The 25,139-nt window shown below is 43.2% G+C and overlaps 1 protein-coding gene across 1 annotated transcript in view; it reads right to left on the minus strand.

The window, feature by feature from the left end:
• Positions 1-18,386, minus strand: part of CCN4 (cellular communication network factor 4) — a 33,774-nt gene extending 15,388 nt beyond the window's left edge. The window contains exon 1 of the mRNA XM_005516897.2: positions 18,219-18,386. Coding sequence (XP_005516954.2) covers positions 18,219-18,266 — 48 coding nt within the window. The 5' untranslated portion in view covers positions 18,267-18,386. The remainder of the gene's footprint in view (positions 1-18,218) is intronic.
• Positions 18,387-25,139: the final 6,753 nt, after the last annotated feature.

Here is a 25,139-nt window from a genome sequence, read left to right on the forward strand (position 1 = left end):
ACATCTGTATTGTGAAAATTCAGCAGATATCCCCCACCATGAGTTCCTCTGAGAAAAAAACAGATTAAATTCCAAAGATCAAATGGAATAGTACTTAAATTAAAGAAGGTAAACATGACTTAAAGATGCATCCAGACTGCAAGAGGTTTGAATGATGTTCTGACAAAGCACCAGGCATCTGGAAATCCCTGAAAACAGGACCATGGCAGTGCTAAGATATCTGGGAACTGAATGAGTGTTGACATCACACTGAGGGTGCAGAGGAAAAAGAGATTTACACAGAAGACAATCCACAAAACCCCCTCTGAGTTAAAGTCATATATATGACATGGTTAAGGCAGGGTTAGGGACAAACCATAAACATGAAGTAACTGGAGTGCCCAGGTTGTCACAAAGAGGAAAAGGGGAACTGAACACCTTCTACCTCTTCCCCCATCACCCTCTGGGGGCATCTGATCACACTGACAGCAGGACAGAAACAGCACCATGGCCTATGTACCATAGGCAGGTAGAGAAAGTGTATTTCTGGGATAAATGTCCTTGTTTTGGTTCCTGGAGGTTAACACAATGCAGTACAGCACAGGGGCAGGGAGGAGGCTGAGGAACAGGCATGGACTGTAGGGTGAATCAAGACCACTAAATACCCCCAAACCCTCTGACCCACTTCCAGGAAAGTCAAGAACAGACTGTCTGTGCATGCTAAATAATTTCCATAGAAAATGAGAAACTTATCTCCAGGGCAGGGAAGATTTATCAAGAAAATAGTATCCCCATGAAGCCCTGGTGTGTGTGCCCCTGGGAACCTGGACAGCCTATCAGATGGATCACCAGGATTGGTGATGTCTCTCTTCCCTCCTCTCTTCCTTTTTCTCTCTCTCCCCTTTAATGCAATCTCTCTCTTTTCTCTATCACCCTATCTCTCCACCCAAACCCCACTGCCATGTGCTTACCCTAGGAGAACATGGACTAACTTATACCAATTCCATGCAAAGTGAGTAATTTACCAACAAAACTTTGACAATTTTCATGGACCCTTTGACTTTTGTCATTGTTTTCCAGCATGAACACCCAAGAATCTTGGGTGCTCCCCTTTCTTTGAAGGGTGGGACACCATGTAAGTCCCTTCTGCCTCTTTCCAAATTCCAGTGTTCCCATGACATTTCTCTATACTTTGTGTGAAATTATTCACTCAGACACACATCTAAACAGTCTTCAGTTCAGGGATCTGAAGAAAAATATAAAACAACACACAGCACAGAGCAGATACTGCTTTAAATCATATCCTCAAGGAACTGAAGTAGAGAATTCCCTGGGGAGACATTGTCTTCCTAATCGGTTTTCTTTTCTAAAGCTGGTATCAAGCTGTTAGCCATATCACAGATTACCAATGTCAAACAACTACCTCTTAAAATCCCCCCAACAGATTTAATTATGTATTTTGTCACTGTGCTTTAGAATGTGCAGAAAAGGTTCTCCGAAGGAAATCCGAAGTCCTTTGCAGCAGTGACACCTGATGCCTAAAAAGAGGAGCAAGCAGCAGAATGCTAACACAAGCCTTCTGAGTATCTTCTCTTCTGACTTGAAAAGAAAAAAATCTACAAAACAACAACACACATGCAAAAATAGGCTTTTAAATAAAACCAGTAAATTCAGTATGAATGTAGCTGCAAGCACTACATGAGATCAAAGGTACAGAAGACAGTGGTGGGAAGGGAGCCTGGGCCCGTGCACAGCAGGTAGGCAGCAAGCCAGACACAGGGTGGTCCATGAGCTAGGGAAATGATGAATTGCTGTAAGCTCATATTAGAAGTTAAACTGAGATCAGCACAAACAACCTTGCCAATTTTATGGTAAGATCATTTATCAGGAGCACAGTGATTAGCTAGAGGCCTGCTTTTCCCAAGCTTTGCTGAGCTTATCTGCCTAAATCCCTGGAACAAGCCCAGCCTATCTGAAGAAATTTACTAGCTCAACATGTGGAGCAGAGACATTATGTGCGAAAACATGTACACAATGACCTTTCCCAATGATGATATCAAAGAGCATTAGGCCTAAAGCTATGAGGATGGAAAGGAACACTAAAAAATCTGTAATTTGTTAACTTTCCTAGATGGTAGTTGAGACACTGAAGTAGATTGGAATACAGGTTTTGTGAGCAGAAAGGAGGAGACTTTAAATTTCAGATACTCAATGTACTCATCACCAGATATACCAGATCCAGGACAACCCTGTGCTCAGTTTTTTATGATCTGTTACAAGTGACAAGCCTGCACAGGCAGTTTGTAGTCTACCAAAACAGACAATGACGGAAAGAAGCAACCTCTTTCTTCAAAATCTAGGAAAACAGATCCAGTGATATTCTTACCCAGCTGCTCAGCTCAGTCTCAGCGGTGGTCAGGTGTGAAATGCTGTACAGTACCTGAATTAAGAGATATGCAAAAGGGCATCAGAAGCCCACAGACTGAATGACATCTAGAATGAAACTTATCCCTTAAAGCTGACACCAATCTGAGACAGGTGAGCTCTTCATAACAGACTTTAACCTACCTGAGGATCATGCTAGAAATCAACATCAGCATTGCATTTCCAAGAGAGCATCTAATCAGATATGTAAAAACATGAATTGTTTTTACATATTACTAATTTTCTTAATACTGTTATAAACTTCATGTAAGCTACAAGTCCAACCACAAGCAAGCCAACCTCCACTTTTTCAAGAAAGGAAAAGAAAATCTGCTTTCAAGAGACGCCCATCAAGAGGGAAAAGTTTTGGGGCACACAGTCATTTGATGGTCAATTTATCCAATTAAAGGCAGAAAATAAACAGTTTTCTTCACTCTGAATGTAGAAGCTACTCATTTCTTACACATCCAAGAGGTTATCTGACTAGATTTCCCCCAGAAAAGGTAAGAATACACTAGACCAGGTCCTTAAAGCCCCATCCAGCCTGGTCTTGAACACTTCCAGGGACGGTGTGTCCAAAACTTCTCTGGCCAACTGTGTCAGTGCCTTACCACCCTCACAGTAAAGGATTTCTTCCTAATATCTAATGTAAATGTCTCCTCTTCTGATTTAAAACTGTTTCCCCTTGTCCTGTCAATATCTGCCCATGTAAAAAGTCTCTCTCTCTTTAAGTAAGCTGTTTTTATAAGTAAAGAAGGCCACAACGACTCCACCTTAAAGCTTTCTCTTTTCCAGGCTGAAATCTTTCAGCTGGAGAGACAGAGCTGGAGAGAGGAGGAGAAAGGGAGGAAATCAGTTTTGGTTGGGACCTGGAGATGCCCATACAGTAAGACATAGTTACAAATAAGACTACAAAAAAGAAATTCCTTTTCTAATGTAGACCACAAAGCCACGTGGTTATTGCACATGGGTGCATCTCTTGTCATAGTCACTACAAATTATAAATGACAGGCAGAGCAGCATTACTAAAATATCAATGCCTTAAAAGAATATCTATACTAATACAAGTCAGATAATTTGTACAGACAAATTAATTTGATCTAGTCCACAAATAAATCCCCTGGCAGTCAAATGTATGAGCATTTTGGCTCCAAAAATGTGCTGGAGCAAGTCACTAGCTCTCTGTGCAGTGTTGTAGAAGATTTCAGGTTTGATTAAAATTAGTAGCCACACTTGTGAGACAGTCAGTCGATCACTGGGCTCTTTGGCACTGGTGAAATTATTTGTCAAAACCCATCCACTCTCCCGAGCTTTTCTGAGCAATGAGCTGCATTCACAGCTGCTGGGTGCAAACCCTGGGTCCCTCTCTGCTAAATGCAGAGGAGATCATTTCATTGACCTCACAGGAGACTTGACAGCTCCACATAAAATGTCTGATTTTAATGCAGCCAAAGGTAGAGAACATTAACTCTACATTGGAAGAGTAGGGCATGACTTTGTTATTTGAACTCAGCTTTAACCTCTCTGTACCTGCAGAACAGGAGTGGTAACAATTCTTTTGCTACAAGGAACAAACTCTGAAGATTGAGAACCGCCCAGACCATGGAGGAACACGCAGCTGCCAGGGAGAAGGCAATGAATGCAGCCGAGGGAAATCCTGAGGGTTCCCTATGAAGATATCAGTATGGACAGGGAGAGGCAGGAAACCCAGAGCTGCTCCAAGGGCTATAACCACAGGGCTTTGCTGGTGCTGTGCCTGGGAGGAACAAATTTCTATCCACTCACCCATAGAAATATCCTTATTCAGCTTTTAGTATACTAATTTTTCTGATTATGACTTTCAGACGTGTCTGGAAGAGTTCAAATATGGTGAAACACCACAGCTGAGCACCTTTGAGAAATGTACCTTAGAAACAAAAGGTTTCTCCACAATGATCTGGCAGCCAGCATATTCCTCTGGCTGGATATGCCTGTAGCTCCAGTAGCAGAGAGGTTTCACACAGGATGGCACAGTCAGATGCAACCTGGTCCTCACCAATGGGTATGATGTCAATGCCATCAATTAAAGAGGGTGTGATACTTCCAATGCCATCTATTAAATAGTGTGCAGACCCCGAATGAAAACAGACACAGGTGAAGATTTTGTTCTGGTATGAAGGGCTGAAACACCCCTGGAGTGTAATTTATCCCAAGCTGAGGTCTAGACATTTTTTCATCTCATGCACTAAAAATTCTCTTTGCAGAATTCTGGTACATTGGTTTTCTGCTGGTGCTCTTGCCAGGGAATTTAATTATTTCAATTACTGTGGATTAAACTTAGAAGATGTAATTATTTCCCTTCCACAAAAGCAATATGACAAAGAGGGGACTGTGAAGGACAGAAGTGTTTTCACCAACAGCAAGAGGAAGTCCTGTTCCTTTTGAATGAAGTGTTAAGCTACATCAGGATGTGCAATGTGTGGGAGTGTGCAAAGGGAAGAAGAAGGAGAAAAAAAGAAAGGATGCTCTGGGCAAGCAAGGTAGGAAATTTCCTTCAAGGAATGAAACTGGTGATGCTGAAGGAACATAACTGCAGGGGTTAAACTGTGTGTTTACAGAGCCATCCAGTAGGAGACACAGCTGTATCAACAGGAAGTGTAATCTGGAATCAGAAGTGTCCTTGTCTTCTAAACTTGTCCTTTTCTTTCTCAGACCTACAGAGAAGATTAAGAGTGGAGATTTAACACAGAAAAGAAAGACATCAAGTGTGCAAAGCCTTCAGTAACAGAGGACAGAGAGGGAGAGGACAGGTTCCAGTGTTCTGGCACAGCACTCACCAGCAGCAGCATCCAATCTCCAGCCCACCACAAAGACATAAAGCCTATTCAAGGCTCAAGAAAGTCTCCCTTGATGGGAATTTACTGGCATGAAGATGACTGACAGGACCTTGGGTGGAGCTGAGCCAGAAACAGCCAAAATGCTGTGGAGCAGACCTCTGTCCATCTCTCAGCATACACCCTCACATTTTGCCTGGTCTCCAGGCCACTTTTCTCCACTCTCCCCAACTCTCCATGGTTGATTAACCTTAAAAAGTTATAATTTCAATTCCCTATTTCTCAATTCCTTCAGCCAAGCTCCCAGCCCCAGAGGAGTATACAACTCTCATTGTTTTCAATACAAAACTCAGACACAAAGTAGAGAAAAATAGAGATGTTAGAACATTGATGTGGATCTGTCTCAGGTTCCTGACGCTACATAGAGCTCCCATTAGCTCTCCAAGAAAACAGTTGAATTCAGCATTTTAACTGTAATACAAAAGGACTTTTCTTCCTGTTCCCCCTCTTTCCCCACCCCCAATTTCTGATACAGCTCATCAGAACTCTACAAAAATGGCAGGAAGTGCATTTGCATTTTTATCAGAAGATGAGTAAAAAAATTTCAAATTTTGTTACACAGCACTTGGAGTGTCCTTCCTACTCAGTCTCTTTTATTAGAAAAAACAAACCACAGAAACACAAGCAAGCCAACCTGTTACAAAGAGACTGATACAAAATGAGAAGGAACAATATTTTATTTTTCCAAATACACTCATTTTGCAAGCCAAGAACTAATAATTTCAAGTCTGCTTCAAACTGCATGGTGGTTGGGGGGAGTTTAATGCTGACTTTTAGAGACCCATGCTCACAGAGCCCACAGCTATTAACCCCCCAGGTCAGAAGAGAAAACAGATACTGCCCGCTTGGTAGTGGCTCTGGAGAGAGGATGCCTGGGTTCACATTCACTCTGCTACATCTTTACCTAAATTTCAATCATTAAGAGGGATTTAGATACATATCCTGTTTGCTTGGGGGTTTTATTTCATCTAATTACTCAACTTGGGGCAAATGGTGATGTATCATTTCATGTCATATATTTTAACAGCATCAAAGAATCCACATAGATTGAAAAAAAACCAACCCAAATAAACAAAAAACAAACAACAAAAACAACAACAACAAACACATAAAAAATGCAACCAAACACAAAAAACTGTCTTACACTTTAATAGCATCAAAGGGAAATAAGACAATCACAAAATATTATAAGATTTTAAAAATATCAAAAAGCACTGGGGGTTTCCACAGGCAGAGGCTGAAAATCCAGAGCAACTACCAGGAGAAAGCAGGTTCATAACGTTAAGATAATTCAGAATGTTTGCTATTCAAATATCTCAGAAAAATTTATTCAACATTCGTGAGAAGGAAATAAAAGAATGGTTTTATTCCAAAACAGTGTTTCCTCAGCAGTGAACTGGGGTTCATGAGGAAGTTCTCACCAACAGATGTTCTGAGATTGTCTCTGCATCTCAGGTTTAAGGGGCAATCTCTTTTCAATAGTTTGGCTACTTTATAGTATTCTTTAAAGAAAACCTTGAATTCAGATTCAAAATTTTCACCTTGATGTTCTCTCAAATTTGTAAAGTTTCCTTACTTTCTCATGGGAAATTTCTCCACATCTGGTCCGTGTTGGTCTGGATTTCCATAGAGCTCACATTTAAAATTCAACAGACCTGGCACAGGAAAGTTCTTTCTCTTGGCTGTTAGCTCATGGCTAGGAAAAGAACTCTTTCCCTGTCTGAAAATCAGCAGCACTTGGCTGAGAACGTTTGGCATGCAAGGCTTGGATAAAGCAGGTTAAGCCCTCGTGTCAGCTCACGGGGCCATTGCACTGTGCCAGTCCTGAGTCAGGCGCCCACGCCGAGGTGAGGGGCTGTGGGTGCCCAGGCCCCGAGGTCACTGACTGGGGTTTGTCTGCCTTGGCAGCCCCACACTGTGGCCCTGGCAGGTAAAGAGTCCCTGGTGCTGACAGGACAACACCAGGGGCTCTCTCAGCCAAGTTTGGCTGCCCAGAGCAGTAGCTGAGCAGAGCATCAAGGGTGAGAAACCAGCAAGGAGACACAGCCAAAGGGAGCTTGGAGAGAAGATCACCTGGATATGTCTCCCATGTGAGGCCTGGGAGATGGGCTGAGCCAAACCATTTTTCTAAAGGATAATTTTTTTTCATTTTTAGTGAGAACTGCTCTGGAGGAGCAGTCAGCAGAGTGATGGCTACGGGCAGCATCTTATCCCATGTGCGATGAAAGAGAAGGATGTGAGGGTGATGAGTCCCTGAACAGGGAGAACAGGCTGCTCCTGAAGATCTGGCCCAGAAACAGCAAAAAGAACAAATTTGTGCAGTAGGAATGAGGGAGAAGAAGTCAGATCCAGCTCTTGAGCCAGCCTGGGCTTTGCACTACAAACTTTATTCCAGATATGCTTGAAGCTCAGATCCTCTTTTAATACGCAACAGAAAGACCCAAAAAGCAGCTGTACCTTCCCTCCCATTCCTAACAAAAGCTGACACATTGCAAAAGTGGAAGTAAGAAAACAGAGAGAGGCCTTGACTTTTACGAGACTTTGGGGGCAAAACCATAGCTTTTGAATTAAATATAGTGGAAACTACAAGTAAGGAAAAGAGAACACTTCCTGGCACAAATTCACTAAGAAAAAAAGAAAAGGAGTGAAATTATAAATATAGAAAAAGGATTAATTGAGCTGGAGAATTAATCCCCTGAATCCCAAGGTCAGTGGAAACAGAATTGAAATTCAGTGCTTTGGTAAAAAGAGATGCCAGAGAATGAACCTAAAAAACTGTTGTAATAATTAAATATGAAGGCTGGTATACTTAAAAGCATCAGCTCTCCAACTTGGAGTGCACACACATCACATGCACAAGCAAGAAGAGCGTGTCACATTCTGTTTCTAGGAGGGGTTACTCATGGTGGAAAGAAGCAACTTTCATGAGGGTGATATTATTAAATGATCCTGTTCTAATCTGGGGCCCCAGAGGTGAAGTGAGTGCCCCAAAGGCAGACAGGATATCTGTGGCAGAGCCAGAAATAGCAGTTAGATTTCTTGTTCCTACACTGTAACCATGCCATGCTCTCTCTTCCTACACACAGCTAATAAATGAAGTCACTGAGCTCTTAGTGGATGCAACAAAGAAATCTTTCCACTGAGCTGCCTCTCAGGAGCTCTCAGCTCAGCAAAGCCAGTTTCTCAGTGCTTGGCTTTCAACCCTCACATGCACCTGATGCCTGAAAAAGGGCAGAATTCTTTCACCTCTCCAACACCTTTAAATCCAACACTACATCAATGATCAGCATTGTAGCTCGATGGATCAGTGCAAGGTGATGAAATGGGCCTTCACACATGATCCCCAATTGCTTGCAGGCAACTCTGATACCGCTGAGGCCCAGGGCTAAACCAAGCAGGTGACAAAAATCCTTTTTGTTATCCAGAGACCTGCCGACACAATGAATGGCATAACACAGAAGAAAACAAAGCAAAATAGGACTTTGCTCAGGCCAGGGTATTGCTGCCGCTTCCCCGCCCCAAACAATGGCAGCGCGGAAAGCGGCGACATCTCAGCCCTTAAAGAGTTAACGCTGCCGCTTCCAGCCAGAGAGGAGGACACCAGCTGTGTGCTTCGTCTCTCGGAGGGTAGAGATGAATCGCTAATTATGTGGTTATTACATTTGGGTGTCCCACAGCCCCGACACGCGAGGGCAGTGTTGGTGCACAAATGATGCTCCCAGCAGGGCTGCGCAGCGCCCGGCTCCTCCCGAGCATCCCCTGGGCCGAGGATGCTCCACGGACACCCCTGGTACCAGAAACACCACATTTGGGGAGCCTAAGGGGAGGGGACGGGAGGTGTTAAACCAGGATATTTACATCCCGTCAGCTCCCACTGCAGAGGCAGTTCTCCTAAGGAAGTTTCCCTTGTATGTCAGAGGGTGAGCAATGAAACCACGATCAACCCCTTTATAGTCGTATAGTCACAAGGGAATGAAACAAATTCAATTATTTAATAATTGCGCTATAAAATGTTGCAGTTATTGAGGATATAGAGGTTTTAAAGGAATCTCAGCTTTGCTGCTGTTGTATCCATTTACTCCTCTAATCAAATACTCCAGCCTCCCAAGATGATAATCTGGCAGGCATTTCAATAGAGCTGGGAAAGGGATAAACAGTGAAAAGCGTGCCACAAACATCTCAAGTGCAAGCAGACTCTGTATGATGTGTGTGGAAAAACTCACACAAAATAAAAAATTACTAAGGGAGTGGGGGGTGAGTATATGCATATATGTACTTTTTATATATATATATATATATACACACATGTAAACCACACAGAATTAAGCATTTCATCTTTAAAAAACAGAAACATCTTATTTGAGCCTGAAACTAGGCATGTAATGCATTGTTCCACCACAAAACTGGGAGCTCACCCACACCCAGGCAGCTTTGGTGGGCCAGGAATTCACCAGCCTTCATAAGCAGAATTACACCACCTCTGTGGGGAACCCCAGTGCACAGAGCAAAATTAGCACAGGTTTTGATGTAAAGTCTGGAAATATACGTCAAGCAACCTCCAGAATTCCACTACCTATGACCCCTTTGTCAGGCTCACAGACTGCTGTGCCCTCATAGAAATGTTCAAATAAATGTAATTTTAAAAATGTGCCCCTGGGACTCTACTAGAACAGTGAAAACTAATAATGAACAGTCTACATAAATGAACTGCAGTGTTAAATAGCAGGAATGTCATTTTATATTTAACTGCTAGGGTCAAATGTGGAAATAAAACTCACAGAAAGGAGCCAAATGAATTTGCCCTCATTCTCTTACATCAATGTTTATCAGCCCACACACAGATACTGTGGGTATGATCCAGACCTGTAAGTTCAAGATCTAGCAGGAAATACTGCCAGCAGTGCTTATCAATAAATCACCTGCTGAATGGCCAAACTAGTTAATGAAACCTGGATATTTTCCTAATTATTGTTTTCCACCCTTCCCCCCCCCCCCCCCTTATTAAAATTCAACCAAAGAGTTCTATAGTGTAATCCACTTGCAGATTCTTAGCACTGGCTGCAGTTTTTGTGGTTTGATCCTTCCTTGCTAAACAGCTAAAATGACCAAACTGTTAGTCTAAACTCAGGGAACTGGTAGCCTGGGGGCAGCCAGCAACACGTGCCAGCCATTCAGAGGAGAACTTAATTCTCCCCGTATGGATTCAATGTCTTTGCCTCCTTCTCAGCCCAGATACAGAGTTCCCTTTGTCACAGCTGATACATGTTGTTGATCAAAAATGTGAGCAACAGCCTGCCTGGTCATCACATGCACTCAGGAATATACTGGTGGACCAGTATATATATATATAAAACCAGAAAGGAGGCTTTGCAAGTCCAAAAACATCAGATCCAGAGTGACCTCATGTACCCACAGCTGTGAGAATGCCAAGGACACATCAGGCATGGCAGTGAGAATGGCACAGGGGTGTAGAGCACAGCCAGGAGAAGCTATAGGATAGTCATGGCACTTTCTGTGGAAGTTCCCAGTCTCTCTGCAGAGCCCTGGTATATTATTGCTCACCCAGTGCAAGAAGGCTGGTCCTTACATGATAAAACAATTTCACCAGAGTCGTTGCTTTGGGTGATTAGTGTTGTCCCCAAAAGGCACAAAGTTGTGTTTCAGCAAAGCCATGCTCCACTTTTTTTCTCTATATTCTTCTTTTCACAGGCCAAGGATATGTGTGTGGAGAAGAGGAAACTTCAGCAAGAGAAAAAAAACAAAACCCCTACCCATCCTGCCATCACTTGTAACTCAAAAAGCTTCAGTAAGAAAACAACCAAAAGAAAGCCTGATTGTAGCATGGAAAACTGCTGGAGCATGGAATGAATCAAAACATTTAAGCCACTTGGAAATTAAAGTGTGAGTTGCATTTACAAATTCTAGAAAAGGGAAAGTGGGACAGTTCATGGAGCTATAAATTATTGCTACCTTCTAATGAAAATAAAGAAGAAATGTTTAATAATGATAGTCTGTGAGTCATTCAGAGCAATTTTAGTCAAAGGTGTGAAGCCTGTGTAGGCTGCACTGTTCCTGGTGGCATATTTTCTGTCAGGTATTGTGTCAGGCTTGTTTTCTGTCAGGTATTGTACAGAATTACTAGGTTGGTTACTACTCCTGGCTTTGTTGTGTTCTTTTCCTATACAGATACTGCAAGGTTGCAATGGGTAATGGTGTTAAACTGAAGGATGGTCAATATAGGTTAAACATAAGGAAGATTTTTGGAATAGTGGTTGAACACTGGCACTGGTTGTCCAGAAAGGTGGTGGTTGAAGGGCAGGCTCAGGGGCTCTGAGCAACCTGGTTGCATTGAAGATGCCCCTGCTCATTGCACCAGGGTTGGACAATATGACCTTTAGAAGTCCTGTCCCACTTAAACCATTCTATAATTCTATGACCACACAAGATATTTACATATTTCAGAATCTAATGTAAATACTGAATCAATCTACACAGTTGCATGTTAGAGATGTAATAATAAAACCAATCCATCACATCTAGCTGAAAGCCTTTCACTGGAGATTATTTCAATATGTTTGGAAGAGAAAGGGCAAAATTACTTTAAGATGAGTAGGAGGAATTTCAGTTCTAGGCAAAAGGTATAAAAGCAACCAAGCACTACCAGGTATTGAGAGTTTTGTACATCTGAGTGTCAATGAAAAGCTGGACCAAGAGATCTTGCTGCTCCTTCCCATCACCAAGCATGAGACATTTTTTTCTAGGAAATCCTGTGAATTTGCAAGGCAAGCTCATAGGATAAGGTCCTTTTGCAGTGCTGGAATTGCTCCATGGCAGCAAAGACTTAACTGTGCAGATGTCCAGCAATATCAGGATCCAGGTGACTCATAACCCTCCGTGGATGAGCCCACAATTATTTCTGCAAATAGCTCTCAAGTTTCCTCTTGGGTTCACTGCACACCATCCTGGATTTCATGAAACTTGGCTTTCCAGCTTGCTCATCTCTCTTTTGCTTTATAGGTTAAGTGGAATGACAGACCCAGACTAATAAAACAGAAGAACAACGTGGGAGCTATTGAGAAAGAGAAGAGGAACTGAGATGACCACACAGTCCTGGAATGTATTACCAACCCAAGTATTAGAAATTCATTATCTGAGTTGTGCCACAAAGCTCAGCTTAAGTGTTATCTTCTTCCACAGCTGTTTCAGCCTAAAGGCTCTCCTTTCCTTCCCCAACCATGAGAATATTTACTTGTGGGACAGAGCCAGTGGTTGGCACCCACAGAGGTAAAAATGCCCTTTTTCCCTTTTACTTTCCCACACCTAGCCAGATGCAAGGTTTACAAAGCCCAGCAGCAGTCTGTGAGAGGATATATGGGATTACAAGGACTCCAGAAGCTTCTCCCAGGATGTCAGAGCACACATAAGGTCTCAGTATGGATGCAATAAATAACAGAGCACCAGCAGAGGTGCATCCCAAAGCTGGGAGACCACCAGGCTGTAGGAGAACCTGTGATCCTCACCCATAGCTAGGAAACTCAGAGCAGCACTGGAGAATACCTGCACAGAGCTCCTAAAGCAGCACTCAGAGTCCTTTGACTCGGAAACACATCTGTAAAAATCAGATCTGTGATCTCCTGCCAACCTGCAGCAGTGGGAAGCTGAAGAAAACTGACCTCAGGATGCAGCAAACCCTGGGTGGCACAACACATGGAGAGGGAATGATGAGAAAAGTGGGTGCTGGAAGACCAGTCCAACTTGGTGGACATCAGAATACAGAAAGAAAATTCTTTGAATTAGAATTTCTTTGGGCATATCAACTACCAGTCAATGTTTCTACTCAACAGAAAGGGAAGATTGTGCTTCTAAGATAAGGACCATAAGGATGAGGATGCTTAAACTATAGCATATGAAAGCAAAAGGGGAAGCAGGAGGAACAACTTAATCCAGGTCACCTACCCAAACCCCCTACTGACAAATCTGAAAGACTGAGTAAAATTTCACACTGCTTTTTGGTCCACACCGTGAGACACTGTCAGGTTCAGTATTCAAATGTATCTTCAGCTGAAGATGTGGTTGTCCAGCTTCTGCAAGGCCACAGCTGCCAAGGTTCACATACATATTATTTCTTGGGTTTATAAACAGCTTCAATTCCATTCATGCATGAGAGCCAGGGCTGTCCAGACAGGAATGCTCAAGACCCCTCTGGGACACTGAGACATCCAAAAGGAGCAGTTCCCAGTAAGCTGAGCCCTGGCAAGATGTTAAAGCAACTCCTAACATCCTAACATGGGAGTCCAGAGTTTTTGAAGAAGACAAATGTCCCATATTGATATAGAGGACTTCTGAAATTTCTGACCATAGCACCTGGGGAAGGCAGGAGAAACTAAATGTGCCTGAGTCTTTGACAGGACAGACACACAGAATCATCATATAAATCTCACACTTTTGCTAAAATCCATAGCTGTCACTTTTAACTAATGCCTTCTCCTGGAGAAGCCTCACCTGAAGGCAGAACTGCTGCAGGTGGGGACAGGACCTGCCCCAGGGGACATAAACAGGCAGTGGCACAACTGTGAAGAGGGTGAGGAAGCCAATCCCTGTCCACAGCTCTGTGGTGGTTGATACTGGAAAAGATATTGTTTCACACTACCAAAGCAAAATCAGACACTTATAGGAGAAATCATGAAAGAAAATGCATCAGGTTCTGCTTCTCAGCAGAAACTCTGTGTTTGTGTGTGTGTGTGTGTGTGTGGTGTGTGTGTGTACTTAGGAAGCATCTTCATCAGAAACAGACTTGGGTGTGGGCCTCTGATCCGTGTGAAGAAAATTCAGTGCTACCTTCAGGATGTTGCCTTAGCAATGATTTCATTCTGCAATTGGAAGTGTGAGGGGGGACTGCCAAATGAAAGATCAGCTTTGGGAAGGCCCTGTGCACGATGCAGCCATACCCATGGGAGCTGTGTCTGCCAGCTTCAAGCCTCAAGATGTTAATTTTCATAGCTGAATCTTCAGCTGCTATAACCAGAGCAATTTTAATTGTCATCTACAATTTATGGAAGTGTAGGATAAGAGCCCTTCTATAGAGAAGTGTATCCATTCTATCTCTGGTAACCAGATGTTGTCAAGCAAGAGGGAATAGTGGGAAGGTTAGAAGGACAAGGCACAGCAACTTTGAACCTCTGCTGCCTGAGATTATTTGTGCATCATTAGCCCTGGTGCAAAACAAAAGCTTTCTGTTAAGAAGCACTTAACAGGTAAACCTCTGCTCACCCTCCCTGGAGAGCCATGGGATTTTTGCAGGGAAGAATAAACGTGTTATTTTTCTTTATCTATCTAAATCAAATTTTTTTTTGCTTTGTTTTGGTTTTTTTTGTTCATGTTTGGTCAGAATATGTTTTTTCCTGGAAAAGCCCAAGGAAATTTAATATTTTTTTTTCTGCTACCAAATCCAAATATTTTAAAGATTAAATTATTGGCTTTATATCTGTAAGATAAATCTCATAAAAGAAGGAAAAAGAACACTTTGTGGTTCTTAACACACAACCTGAGGCATCCCTGAGCCTGGGTCATTCAGTCACTATGTAGTGAGAGGGGGTGGGAAGAGCATCTGAGAGTATGCTCAGATGTATGCTGAGATGTATGCTTTAAATACTACTTTGTAGTATTTAAAGGACTTTTGGGAGCAGAGAAGGCTTAGTTTGGTCTGATTAAGGGTGCTGTATGAAGAAACAAGGAATACTGAAATGATTTTGGGATATTGTGAGTATTTAGCTGGCATGGCCACCCTGCTCATGAGATATTTTAGTTAATTCACAAGAGTCATAACAGATGAATCCTGCTAAGGCTTCAACACTGCCCCACCTCATCATCCATAGTATTTGTCTTTGCTGGCATAATCAGAACAGTTATAGAGCTCTTTCTAGTTCTGCAGAGACATCCATGGAGTGGTAGCAGCAGGCAGGTCACTGTGCACATTGTACAAAGCCCTGTGGTCTCCCTGGAGACTTGTCACTCTTCACGTGTAGGAAGAGCTATGGACAGAAGATGTTCCACTGGGAAAGAAGAGAGTTGACCCTCTGGGTTAGATATAATATTGTTCCAGGGAGAAAGGCAGAGGAGATAACATAGGAATGTCAGGCAGGTCTCAAAGGCATTTCAAAAGGCAGCTCTCAGGTTCTGCATCCCCTAGTACTGTTTGAAACTACAAGCAGTTTTTGAGTTCTTAAAGAGTTTCTTCATCAGGGGTTTTTATTAGGGCAAAACTGCACAGGTGATGGGCTTGTGAAGAAAAAAATAACTGAACATAGCTGGAATTTTAGGCATAAGCTTTGAAAAATTTCTTGAAATACTTTTTTTCTTTTTTTTTTTTCCACATAGATATAAGGACAGAGACCATGGGAGCCTAAGTCCCTTCAACAGGCTGAAATTCCTCAGTGCCTGAGTCATTTTTGCAGCAAGGCCTTAAAAACTGGATGCATTGGCTCCTTTCAGTGTTGCACATTGAGGAGTCAGAGCCAGCATCTTCAGTCTCTAGTCCTGATGACTCAGAAGTGTGAGACCACTTATTCAGAAAGGACAAAATGTCCTAAACCAGGGTGATGATTAAAGAAACTGTTCTGCACTTTGAAGAAAATTAGTAGAAGCTTAGGAGGTTTCTAAAACATTTGAAGTTGAGGAATGGGTGGTGTGTGGATCTGACAATCCAAAATAAAAAATAATAGGGTGAATGCAAACTTGCAGACTTCTCAAATAGAGAAAGAAAGCAAAGAATCAAGTTGTTCTTCACCACATCTACTAGTAGGCAGGTATTGATTTATAATTATCCCCACTCAGTTGTTTCTAAGCACAGCCTTCCAAGTTCCAGCCCCATGGCTGTGTTCAGGTGATGGTGTCCCTGAATGCTCCAAGGAGCAGCTTCACCTGCTCTGCTCAAGGGAGAGCCTGAGCTGGAACTGCTGAGACCCAGGAGATTTTTAAGGCTATTTTTTTTATACTGTTTTGAACTCTTTTTAGATATACTTTAGACCAAACATGCTGCTAGCAATATCTGGATTCCACTCACTTGCCTACCCCCTCAGCAAGCACCAGCCTGCATGCACTCACACAGATTTTCAAGCCACAGCAGGTTTTTTACAAAAATCTTTAATACCAAGGGAACCAAGGACAATCACTGCACAATTTACAAGGCTCACACAGATCTCCTCTAGTGACAGTGTTTAGGGGGTGGGGGGCACCTCCCTCCCTTTGATTTTTTCCTTGCTGAACAAAAATCAGCTGTGGTAAGAACCAACTTCCCGCAGGAGCGCAAGAGGTGCAGTGTGTTGACTGTCAGTTTTGCGGTGTGTTTTATTTCAGAGAAGAGGCCCTGTTATCAGCATCCATGCAGAACTTATCTCTGTGCCATCTGCTGTCACACAGGTGTGCCTGGTGCGCCTCACCACCCGTGCTGCTTTCCTGCTTTAAAGTGTCACTGTGTCTCGCAAAACAGGACGATGCACGCAAAATCCGCTGTGCAGGGCAGCTGATGTCACCCCGCTCCGAGCGCTGGGATGCTCAGACACACTTATAGGGGAACACCCCACCTCAAGCCGGGTAACCCAAAAAGGGCTCTAAAATCCCTCTCACTGCCGGGGCTCCCTGAGCCGCGAGTGCAGCGGGGGCTCCGGGGCTGGGGGAGCGCTCACCCGCCGAGGACAGGCGCTGCTCCTCCCGTGGGAGCCTCACCGCTTCCCACGGCTGCTCCCACTCCGGCCCGCTCCCCCGGGAATTCTACCCGAGCACGCACCGGGAAAAGCAAAGCAAAACTCCTGCACCTTTGGGGAATAAGCGGCTTCCCCGGACCGGTTTTTGCAGAGAGGAGCGGGAGGAAAGCGGCTGCTGCTGCGTGGAGATCGGAGGGGGATCCAGCCCTCCTCCCTCCCGGGGGCGGCTCCCCCTGCGGGAGCGGCGGCGGCACCTCCGCGACCCGGTCCCGGTCCCGGTCCCGTCACGGCTTCGCCTCGGTCCCGGCACTCCCGGGCACCTCCGCCCGTCGGAACCTGGCCTCTCCCCTCCGTGCCGGTGCCCTGCCAGCCTCAGCCGCGCTGCTCAGGCAGCATCGCGCCGTCACCTCATCCTTTCTTTGCTCCATGGCACAAAGAGTAACAACGCAAAGAAAAAAACCCTACAGTTTTCTGTGCTGATCCGCCTGGATGCTGAGAAGAGCTCAACTCTGACTCTTCTGCATCTTTTCCTTTTCCCTTTCCCCTTTCCTTTCCCCTTTCATTTCCCCTTTCCTTTCCTCTTTCATTTCATCTTTCCTTTCATTACATCTTTCCTTTCCTTTCATCTTTCCTTTCATCTTTCCTTTCCTTTCCTTTCCTTTCCTTTCCTTTCCTTTCCTTTCCTTTCCTTTCCTTTCCTTTCATCTTTCCTTTCATCTTTCCTTTCCTTTCCTTTCCTTTCCTTTCCTTTCCTTTCCTTTCCTTTCCTTTCCTTTCCTTTCCTTTCCTTTCCTTTCCTTTCCTTTCCTTTCCTTTCCTTTCCTTTCCTTTCCTTTCCTTTCCTTTCCTTTCCCTTTCCTTTCCTTTCCTTTCCTTTCCTTTCCTTTCCTTTCCTTTCCTTTCCTTTCCTTTCCTTTCCTTTCCTTTCCTTTCCTTTCCTTTCCTTTCCTTTTCCTTTCCGTTCCTTTTCTTTCCTGCCCCTCCCTTTCCTTTCCTTTCCTTTCCTTTCCTTTCCTTTCCTTTCCTTTCCTTTCCTTTCCTTTCCTTTCCTTTCCTTTCCTTTCCTTTCCTTTCCTTTCCTTTCCTTTTTCTTTCCTTTTTCTTTCCTGCTCTCACACCTCCCGAACCTTTCCAGTGCCCACCTTCCCACATGCACCGCACCCGGCTCTCCCAGCCCACCCTGCATTAAACCCAAGTGTGTTTGCAGAAGACAGGTCTCCCCGGCAGTTTCCAAACTCACCTGCAAAATGCTGCTTGCTGCTAGAATCCAGGGCAAAAGCCACCTCATCCCTGGAAGCCGGGATTAAATACATTTGATTGAACCCAGATTTAGAGCCGTTTTGAACAAAAACACCACTTTGGGGAATGCGGAGCAATCCTGAGCTGGCAACCTAGCCTAGGCACTCTGCCTTTTTCTCTTGGCTCTTTGGGGATTTTATTAAAGACAAATCTGACGTCACGGTGAAGGACAAGCCCTGCATTTTTCCTCTGGAGAAACTTTTCCTGCCTTCACTTCTTCATTTTTGTGTGTGGTGTTGTCCCACCTCCCGCATTTCAGTGCATCGCCGTGAGCCAAAGGGCTCTTAAAGGGAAAGCTGCAGCGCCGGGGTCCAACACGCTGCGATTTTAGCGCAGCTCCGAAAGGCTCAGAGCTCATCCCTCATGCTGCTGAAGGGGCTCAGACTCTTGCAGTGTAGCTAGTACAACAAGAAATGTTTGATCAGGCTTTCCTGGTTACAATCAATGACATGACACGTATACAATTATTCGCAGACGTTGGATTTATTTGGTTTTTAAAAAGAGTGACTTCATTTGAAGAGCAAAGGACATTTGTGCTGCACACCCTGTGGGAAACAATCTGACAACTCCTTTGGGACTCCCCTCTTTACAGAGCAACCCTAGATCACAGGATTGCCCTGCCATGCCACACATCCCTTCCATGATTTCAGCATTTAGGAGTGTGCATCAGCCCTGGGCCCAGTTACACTCCTATCCTGTGCCAGCAGTGGGCATGACCAATATTGTCCAGGTACATGGGAGTGCAAATCCCACCCTGAATTCAAACCTCACCCCAAGCTCTCTGATCACTTCTATCCCTGCTAATCTATGCTCTGATTTTAGCTGAGGAGTGTCTGATGTATTTTTCTCCTTTTACTTAGGTACAGGTATAGTTTTTTCCCCAACCATACAAAATCTGAATTTGAAAGAATTTAATTCTCTTTCATCCTTAAACTGAAACAGAATATTATAAGGAAAATGACTGCTAGCAAAGGGAAGGAAAACCCTGTTAAACAGCTTCCAAGGTCTCAAATGCAAGAATTTATTCAGGGGCTAAAATAAAAGGTAAATTTAAAAATAGGCAAACATTTCCTCTTGATGTGACAGGCTGGGCAGTGATGGGTGGGTGAATCACCCTGATGGCCAGACTAGAACAATGATGTGCCCTTAACTTCTGCTCAGCTTTGGTTACCACCTGGAACTCAGGTGTGCCAGGCTGGGTTGGGATGGGCCATTCCCAGCCCCTCACCCAAAGCAAACATCCACATAAGGACATGGAGCTGCTGGAGTGAGTCCAGAGGAGGCCACTAAGATGAGCAGGGATGGGGAATCTCTCCTGTGAGGAAGGGCTGAGAGAGTTGGAGTTCTTCAATCTGGAGAAGAGAAGGCACCAAGAAGACCTTTTAACACCTTCCAGTATGTAAAGGGGCTCCAAGAGAGCAGGGTCCTTTGGCCTTCATGTAGTGACGGGGCAAGGAGAAATCTCTTTATGCTGAAAGAGGCTAGATTTAGGTTAGGTATTAGGGAAAAAATCCTTTCCTGTGAGAACTGTGAGAGATTAGAACAAGTTCTCCTGTGAAACTGTGAATTCCTTGTCCCTGGAAGCGTTCAGGACCAGGGGCTCTGGTCTTCAATGGGCTCTGAGCAGCCTGGTTAAGTGGAAGATGTCCCTGCCTACAGAAGGGGGTTGGAACTAGCTGATATTTAAAGTCCCTTCCTACCCAAACTATTCTGATTCTATCCCTGCCCTCTGGGTATCTGGTGCTGTGTGGGGTTTGTTCCAAGGTCTTGGCACAACTGAATGCTCAAGGCTGGGGCTGGCAGTGGGTGGGGAGGGTGAGAAATCTGCTCCAGTAACTTCTGGTCACACAGCAAAGTCTATCCTTTCATTCTGTGTGATGTGACATGGGCAGTTTAATGGTTTCACACCAGCTGGACCAGGGAGCTCTAAATGATCAGTTTGTTTGTGTGACAGTCTGGACAGACTGCTGCTCTGGGAGATGATTCAAACAGAATTAAATGCAAACTGAAGGAAGTTCCATGAGGTGTCTTCTTCCTCCAGCACCTTTACCCCTACCACAGCCCTTTCACAGGACTCACAACCCCGAAGACCAGGCTCAGGGTTGTGTTTTCTGTCAGGTTCCTCCAGAACTGTGTCTATTCTCCCTCCTCTCTATCCTCCCCCTTTTTTCCTCACTTCCTCCTGTTTGTTCATTCCAGCTTTTTCTATTTCAGTATTTCTCTCTCACCCTGCTGTCACCAGCACATCCTTCCTTGTACACTGTTGATATTCTGCTGGGGGAATGTAGAACAAGCCCTGCTAAATTGTTGTCACCCAGGTGATGTTCATCTGCGTGTGCATATTACTGGGTGCCAGACTTTGGGGCCCAAACCTCTAATACTTTGTGAAAGTAGCATTTTGAGAGTTCAATTCCCCTGAACTAGGTGAAATGACTTTTTTTAAAAAAAAAAAAAAAGAAAAAGTGAAACTATTTGGGTTAGCATAGAGAAAAAGGCTCAGATGTAAACCTGGGAGCTAATATTTCATACAAAATGTGATTGCTGTCTTGGAGATGAAGGAGCTGTGATAGCAGTTCTAGCAAAAGTAATTTTCCAGATTAAGGAGGAACAAGAGTTTAAAGTTCCTATGATATCTCAGACTGCAACATCATGGGAAAGAGCATTTTAGAAATGACATAAAAATGGCATTGTGTTGGTTTGGACTTTTTCCCAAAAAACTTTGCTTATCTCCCTCTCTTTGACTATTTACTCATCATATTTCATTGCTTCAGTGAATTCCTTAGAAAATGCTGTGGTCAAGTGTGTCAGCAAGGATGAAGCCCTTGAGATGTGGACATCTGGCTGTTTGAAGCTCCACAGCCCACCCCAGCTGGTTTGTGAGAGTTTGTCATGTGATCATTAACCAGGCACTCTGTCCTAGCTTGGACAAGACTGGGCTCAAGGACTGGGACCCCAGGGCAGGGGTGCTGAGACATCCCAGTGCCTGAGCAGCCTTTCTCATCGTGATTCCTCTGTGGATATGGCACACTGGGGCACTTACAGGTGTGTCTGGGTGTAATGTGATTTCATTAAATCCCAAATCACAGGGAAATTTTGGCTCTTGCTGAGCTCTTTGGTAGCAGCAGCCCAAACCTGGGCTCCTATGAGCTCTCAGGTCCCTCTAAGGATGACAACGCTAAAAGAGATCACTGCAATCCTGTGTCATCCTGGCTTGATCATGGGCAGTCTTGTACTGACCCCAGTAAATGAAGGCTCTAGAGACGCTTCTCTGTCTAATTCAAAGACTTAAACTTAAGATCTTCAAATGATGAAAAATCCATTTCATGTTTTGATGAGTTCAGTTACATTCACTATTAAACATTTGTGCCATATTTCAGTCTGAGTTTGCTGGTTTCATCTTTCTGCCAATGTCTGCTTGGCTGATGAGAATTCAGCACTTTCTTCCAGCATATAAATATGCAAAGGTTCCATAAATCACTGCTGACTCTTCTTTTTAATAAAACAAGGAAGCCACATTGCTGTTAATTCCCAGTGTAAAATTGTTTTTTGGGAACTTGAATGTAATAATTTTATGACTTTTATCTCTTTCCATGGACATTATATCTGCGAATGCTACTATCCATCACTCTACAGCCATCCAGTGAACAGGAAACAGGCAGCAGGTCCCAGTTCAAGCTAGCTCTGATTCTGTCAGGCTAATGCTTTAATATCACTTCTTCCTCAATAAATCACTTATGCCTCTTGGCCACATAAACAGGCTTCTCAAATTGACTTCATTTTACAGTCTTAGAACAAATAAACTGGGAAATAGATTGATTTATTTTATGCTGTTTGATTTGTCTGACACTTTTACTGAAGGCTGTAGCCAGCCAAAGAATACAGGGATTACTAAGAACAGAAGGAGAGCTCAGGGAGGATGGATCCTGTTTTCCCTTGCAAATGCATGGCAGGAATATGTCCTTGCCTGTAGCTGATTTCCTTTGTAAATAAGTGAGATCAGAGTTTACCTACAATTCCAAGAGGAAAAAAAAAAAAAAGAACACCTTGGACTTTCCTGACTCATAAATGGTAAAGGCTGAGTCATGAATCTGACTTTTAAATAAACCAAACCATTAGCTGTGTTAATTCCTATCAGGGTGCTTTTTTTTCTGCTTTTCTCTGTGCTGAAGGTGACATCCCTTTCAGTCAGCAGAAAGGCTGGGATTCAGGAAGCACATACTGGAATGGAAAGGGAGGTGGAGAAGTCAAACTGCACCATCAATAATTGTTGTTGTTATTGACACTACTTAGGTGATAGGAAGGAGAGTTACATCAGCCTGGGCCTTTGAAATATCAAAAAAGCTTTACAAAGAAAAGTATGAAAACATCTATTTTAGCTGACTCTCAATAACATCAAACATCTGAACACTCAGCCAACCCCACTTCAGCACAGGTGAATATCTCATTTTCAGAGCTGCTAGCCTTTGCAGATAAGAACTGACCCCTGAGTGAAAGAAGCTGCAATGCTACAGGAAGACTCACTCTTTTGATGTCTAAAGAGTCTTTCCAAAGAAGGAGATGGATAGGAATCACACTGAGGATAGAGAGCCAAAGGCTCCTTTGCTCCTGTTCTGCCTGGTGTCTCCCTGAAACAGTGATGGAGAAGGTACCAGGAGCTAAGGTGGTAAATCCAACGCTGAATTCCCTCAGTCCTTTAGAAAATGCCAGAGGAAGTGATTTACCTTGGAATGTTACTCAGCCCAGGTTTCCATTACTGAGTATGTATGCACCATGCTGTGTGGCTCGAACTCCCTATGCCAGAATATTTGTGAGGCTGATCACACACCCAGCTGCTTAACAGAAAATCAGCTGGTCCTGGTAATCCAGCCTGACTGTCAGCACTCCAGGACCAACTGATCATTTCTCTAAAGTGCTGGTGTAAATCAACCCCACTGATTTAGGTGAAGCAGCAGCCAAGTCTGAAAAATGGAACATTCAATATTTAATTCATTCATGCAGCCAAAATAATTTATTCCCACCATTTGAGCAGGACTATTGCCTTTAAGGAGACATGACTGTGGTTTTATTCCCCATAAATAAAGTCAGATTTATTAGGACAGGTCTTCAGCTGGTGTCAATCTGTGTGACTTCCTTGATTTCAGGAGTACTAATCTGGCTGACAGCATCTGAGCTGTTCCACTGTGAGCAAAAATGTACAGGCGCCAATGACAGTGGCTAAGGAACAAGTCATTAAAATACTGTTTTCTGTAGTTTCCCATATAAAAGATTATAGAACCTTATATCAATTTTCAAATCTGTGTTACATTAGGTTTTCAGTTACTGATCACAGCAAGATTGTGTTTTCTTCATTGCCCTCAATATGAGGACAAAATGGCCTCATTACTGGGTTTATCCATTCTTAAATCCTCAAATTTCCTGATGTACATTTATGTTGGCAAAACACATACTCTGATGGTTTTGAACCACTACCAGGCATTTGTAACAACAACAACAACAGTACCATCCAGTGTTTTTCCTGAGTAACTGTCTGTCTTAATACCTGCACTCAAAGCCCCACCAATTGCTTAATTAAAGCTTTCAAATGGAACTTTGAATAATAATTAAAAACAATAATTTAAAAAAAATCAAACACAAAACCATCACACAAGTAAAATACCAAGCTCTAAAAATAATTAATGACTAAAATGAGCAGGCCATAAAGAATGAGGAAACTGCCAGAAATATGAACAAACTCTTAAGAGATCCTTGCTGTAGAAAAGTAGTCATCTGTATATAAAAATTTGCATAATATTTAGTGTTCATTTAAAGAAGCTGGCTTAATAATACATACTGTGTCTGAGCCTCAGCTGGTTTAAGTATGAAGTACTTGGAGTTGCATTGATTTGTGGCATTCATGGGTGCAATGCATTATTCATAAGTATTAGTTCAACTATTTGGACAAATGCAGGAAGTGCAGGGGAGGAATTAATCTTTAGGCTTGCCCCCTGCAGTTGTTTTTCTTGATGCTCATTAAGAGAGGGGAATATACATTGGCTAACAAACTATGAAAGGATGAAGAATCCTAACAAATATCGCACACATTCCTGAAATGGCACAGCATGCTCCCTTTGTATGTCTGTCAGCTTCATATCATGGTCTCCTGGACAAGTAATTTTATGACATGCTCCAAAAAGTGATGTCACCCACTGCAGATAATATCCCCATGCTGACAGTTCTATTCTCCAGATGAGTGACCACAGAACTGCAAAATCATACATTAATCTGGATCTTTTTAAAATTGCTATTAATGCTGCACTATTCTGCGGTCTCTGGGATGGAGTTGGCTACATAAGGAGGCAAATCTCTTCTGTTCTCCTGGAAATTCTAATCTAGGGAAGACTAGACACAGATTTGAACTTTTCAGTCATACACTGAGGCTTCCCAGCACTGTAGATATATCTGTGAATTTCCAAGATTGGGTTAGATTACACATATATTTGATTGGGAAAAAACCCAGCCAAACAAGCCCATGAAATTCCCTTAATGTATAAGAAGTAAATGAAGTCTTTAAAACAGAACCATCTCCTGTCTGAGATGGCCTGGTTTTTTTCTTGGAAAGTAGATCTGCTCTTCTAGCCCAAGTGTTTTTAAAATATTTCTTTAATAAATACAGACAAATCATACTGGTTTTTTATAAAAGAAAATAATAATGGATCCTTGTGAGATGTTTAGAAAAGTTATGAATAAATTCACAAGAGATCAAACCTGTTTGAAACATGAAGTATTTGAGGACCAAATATTTTTCCTCCATGGCCCAAGTATCCAAATTCTGCATTCTAACTCTGGTAACATTTTATTCAAAGTTTCCTGTGGTATTTGGTTA

The sequence above is a fragment of the Pseudopodoces humilis genome, chromosome 1 (assembly GCF_049639895.1).
Source record: "Pseudopodoces humilis isolate 2021_Gansu_Grassland_sample_001 chromosome 1, ASM4963989v1, whole genome shotgun sequence".
Taxonomy (NCBI): domain Eukaryota; kingdom Metazoa; phylum Chordata; class Aves; order Passeriformes; family Paridae; genus Pseudopodoces; species Pseudopodoces humilis.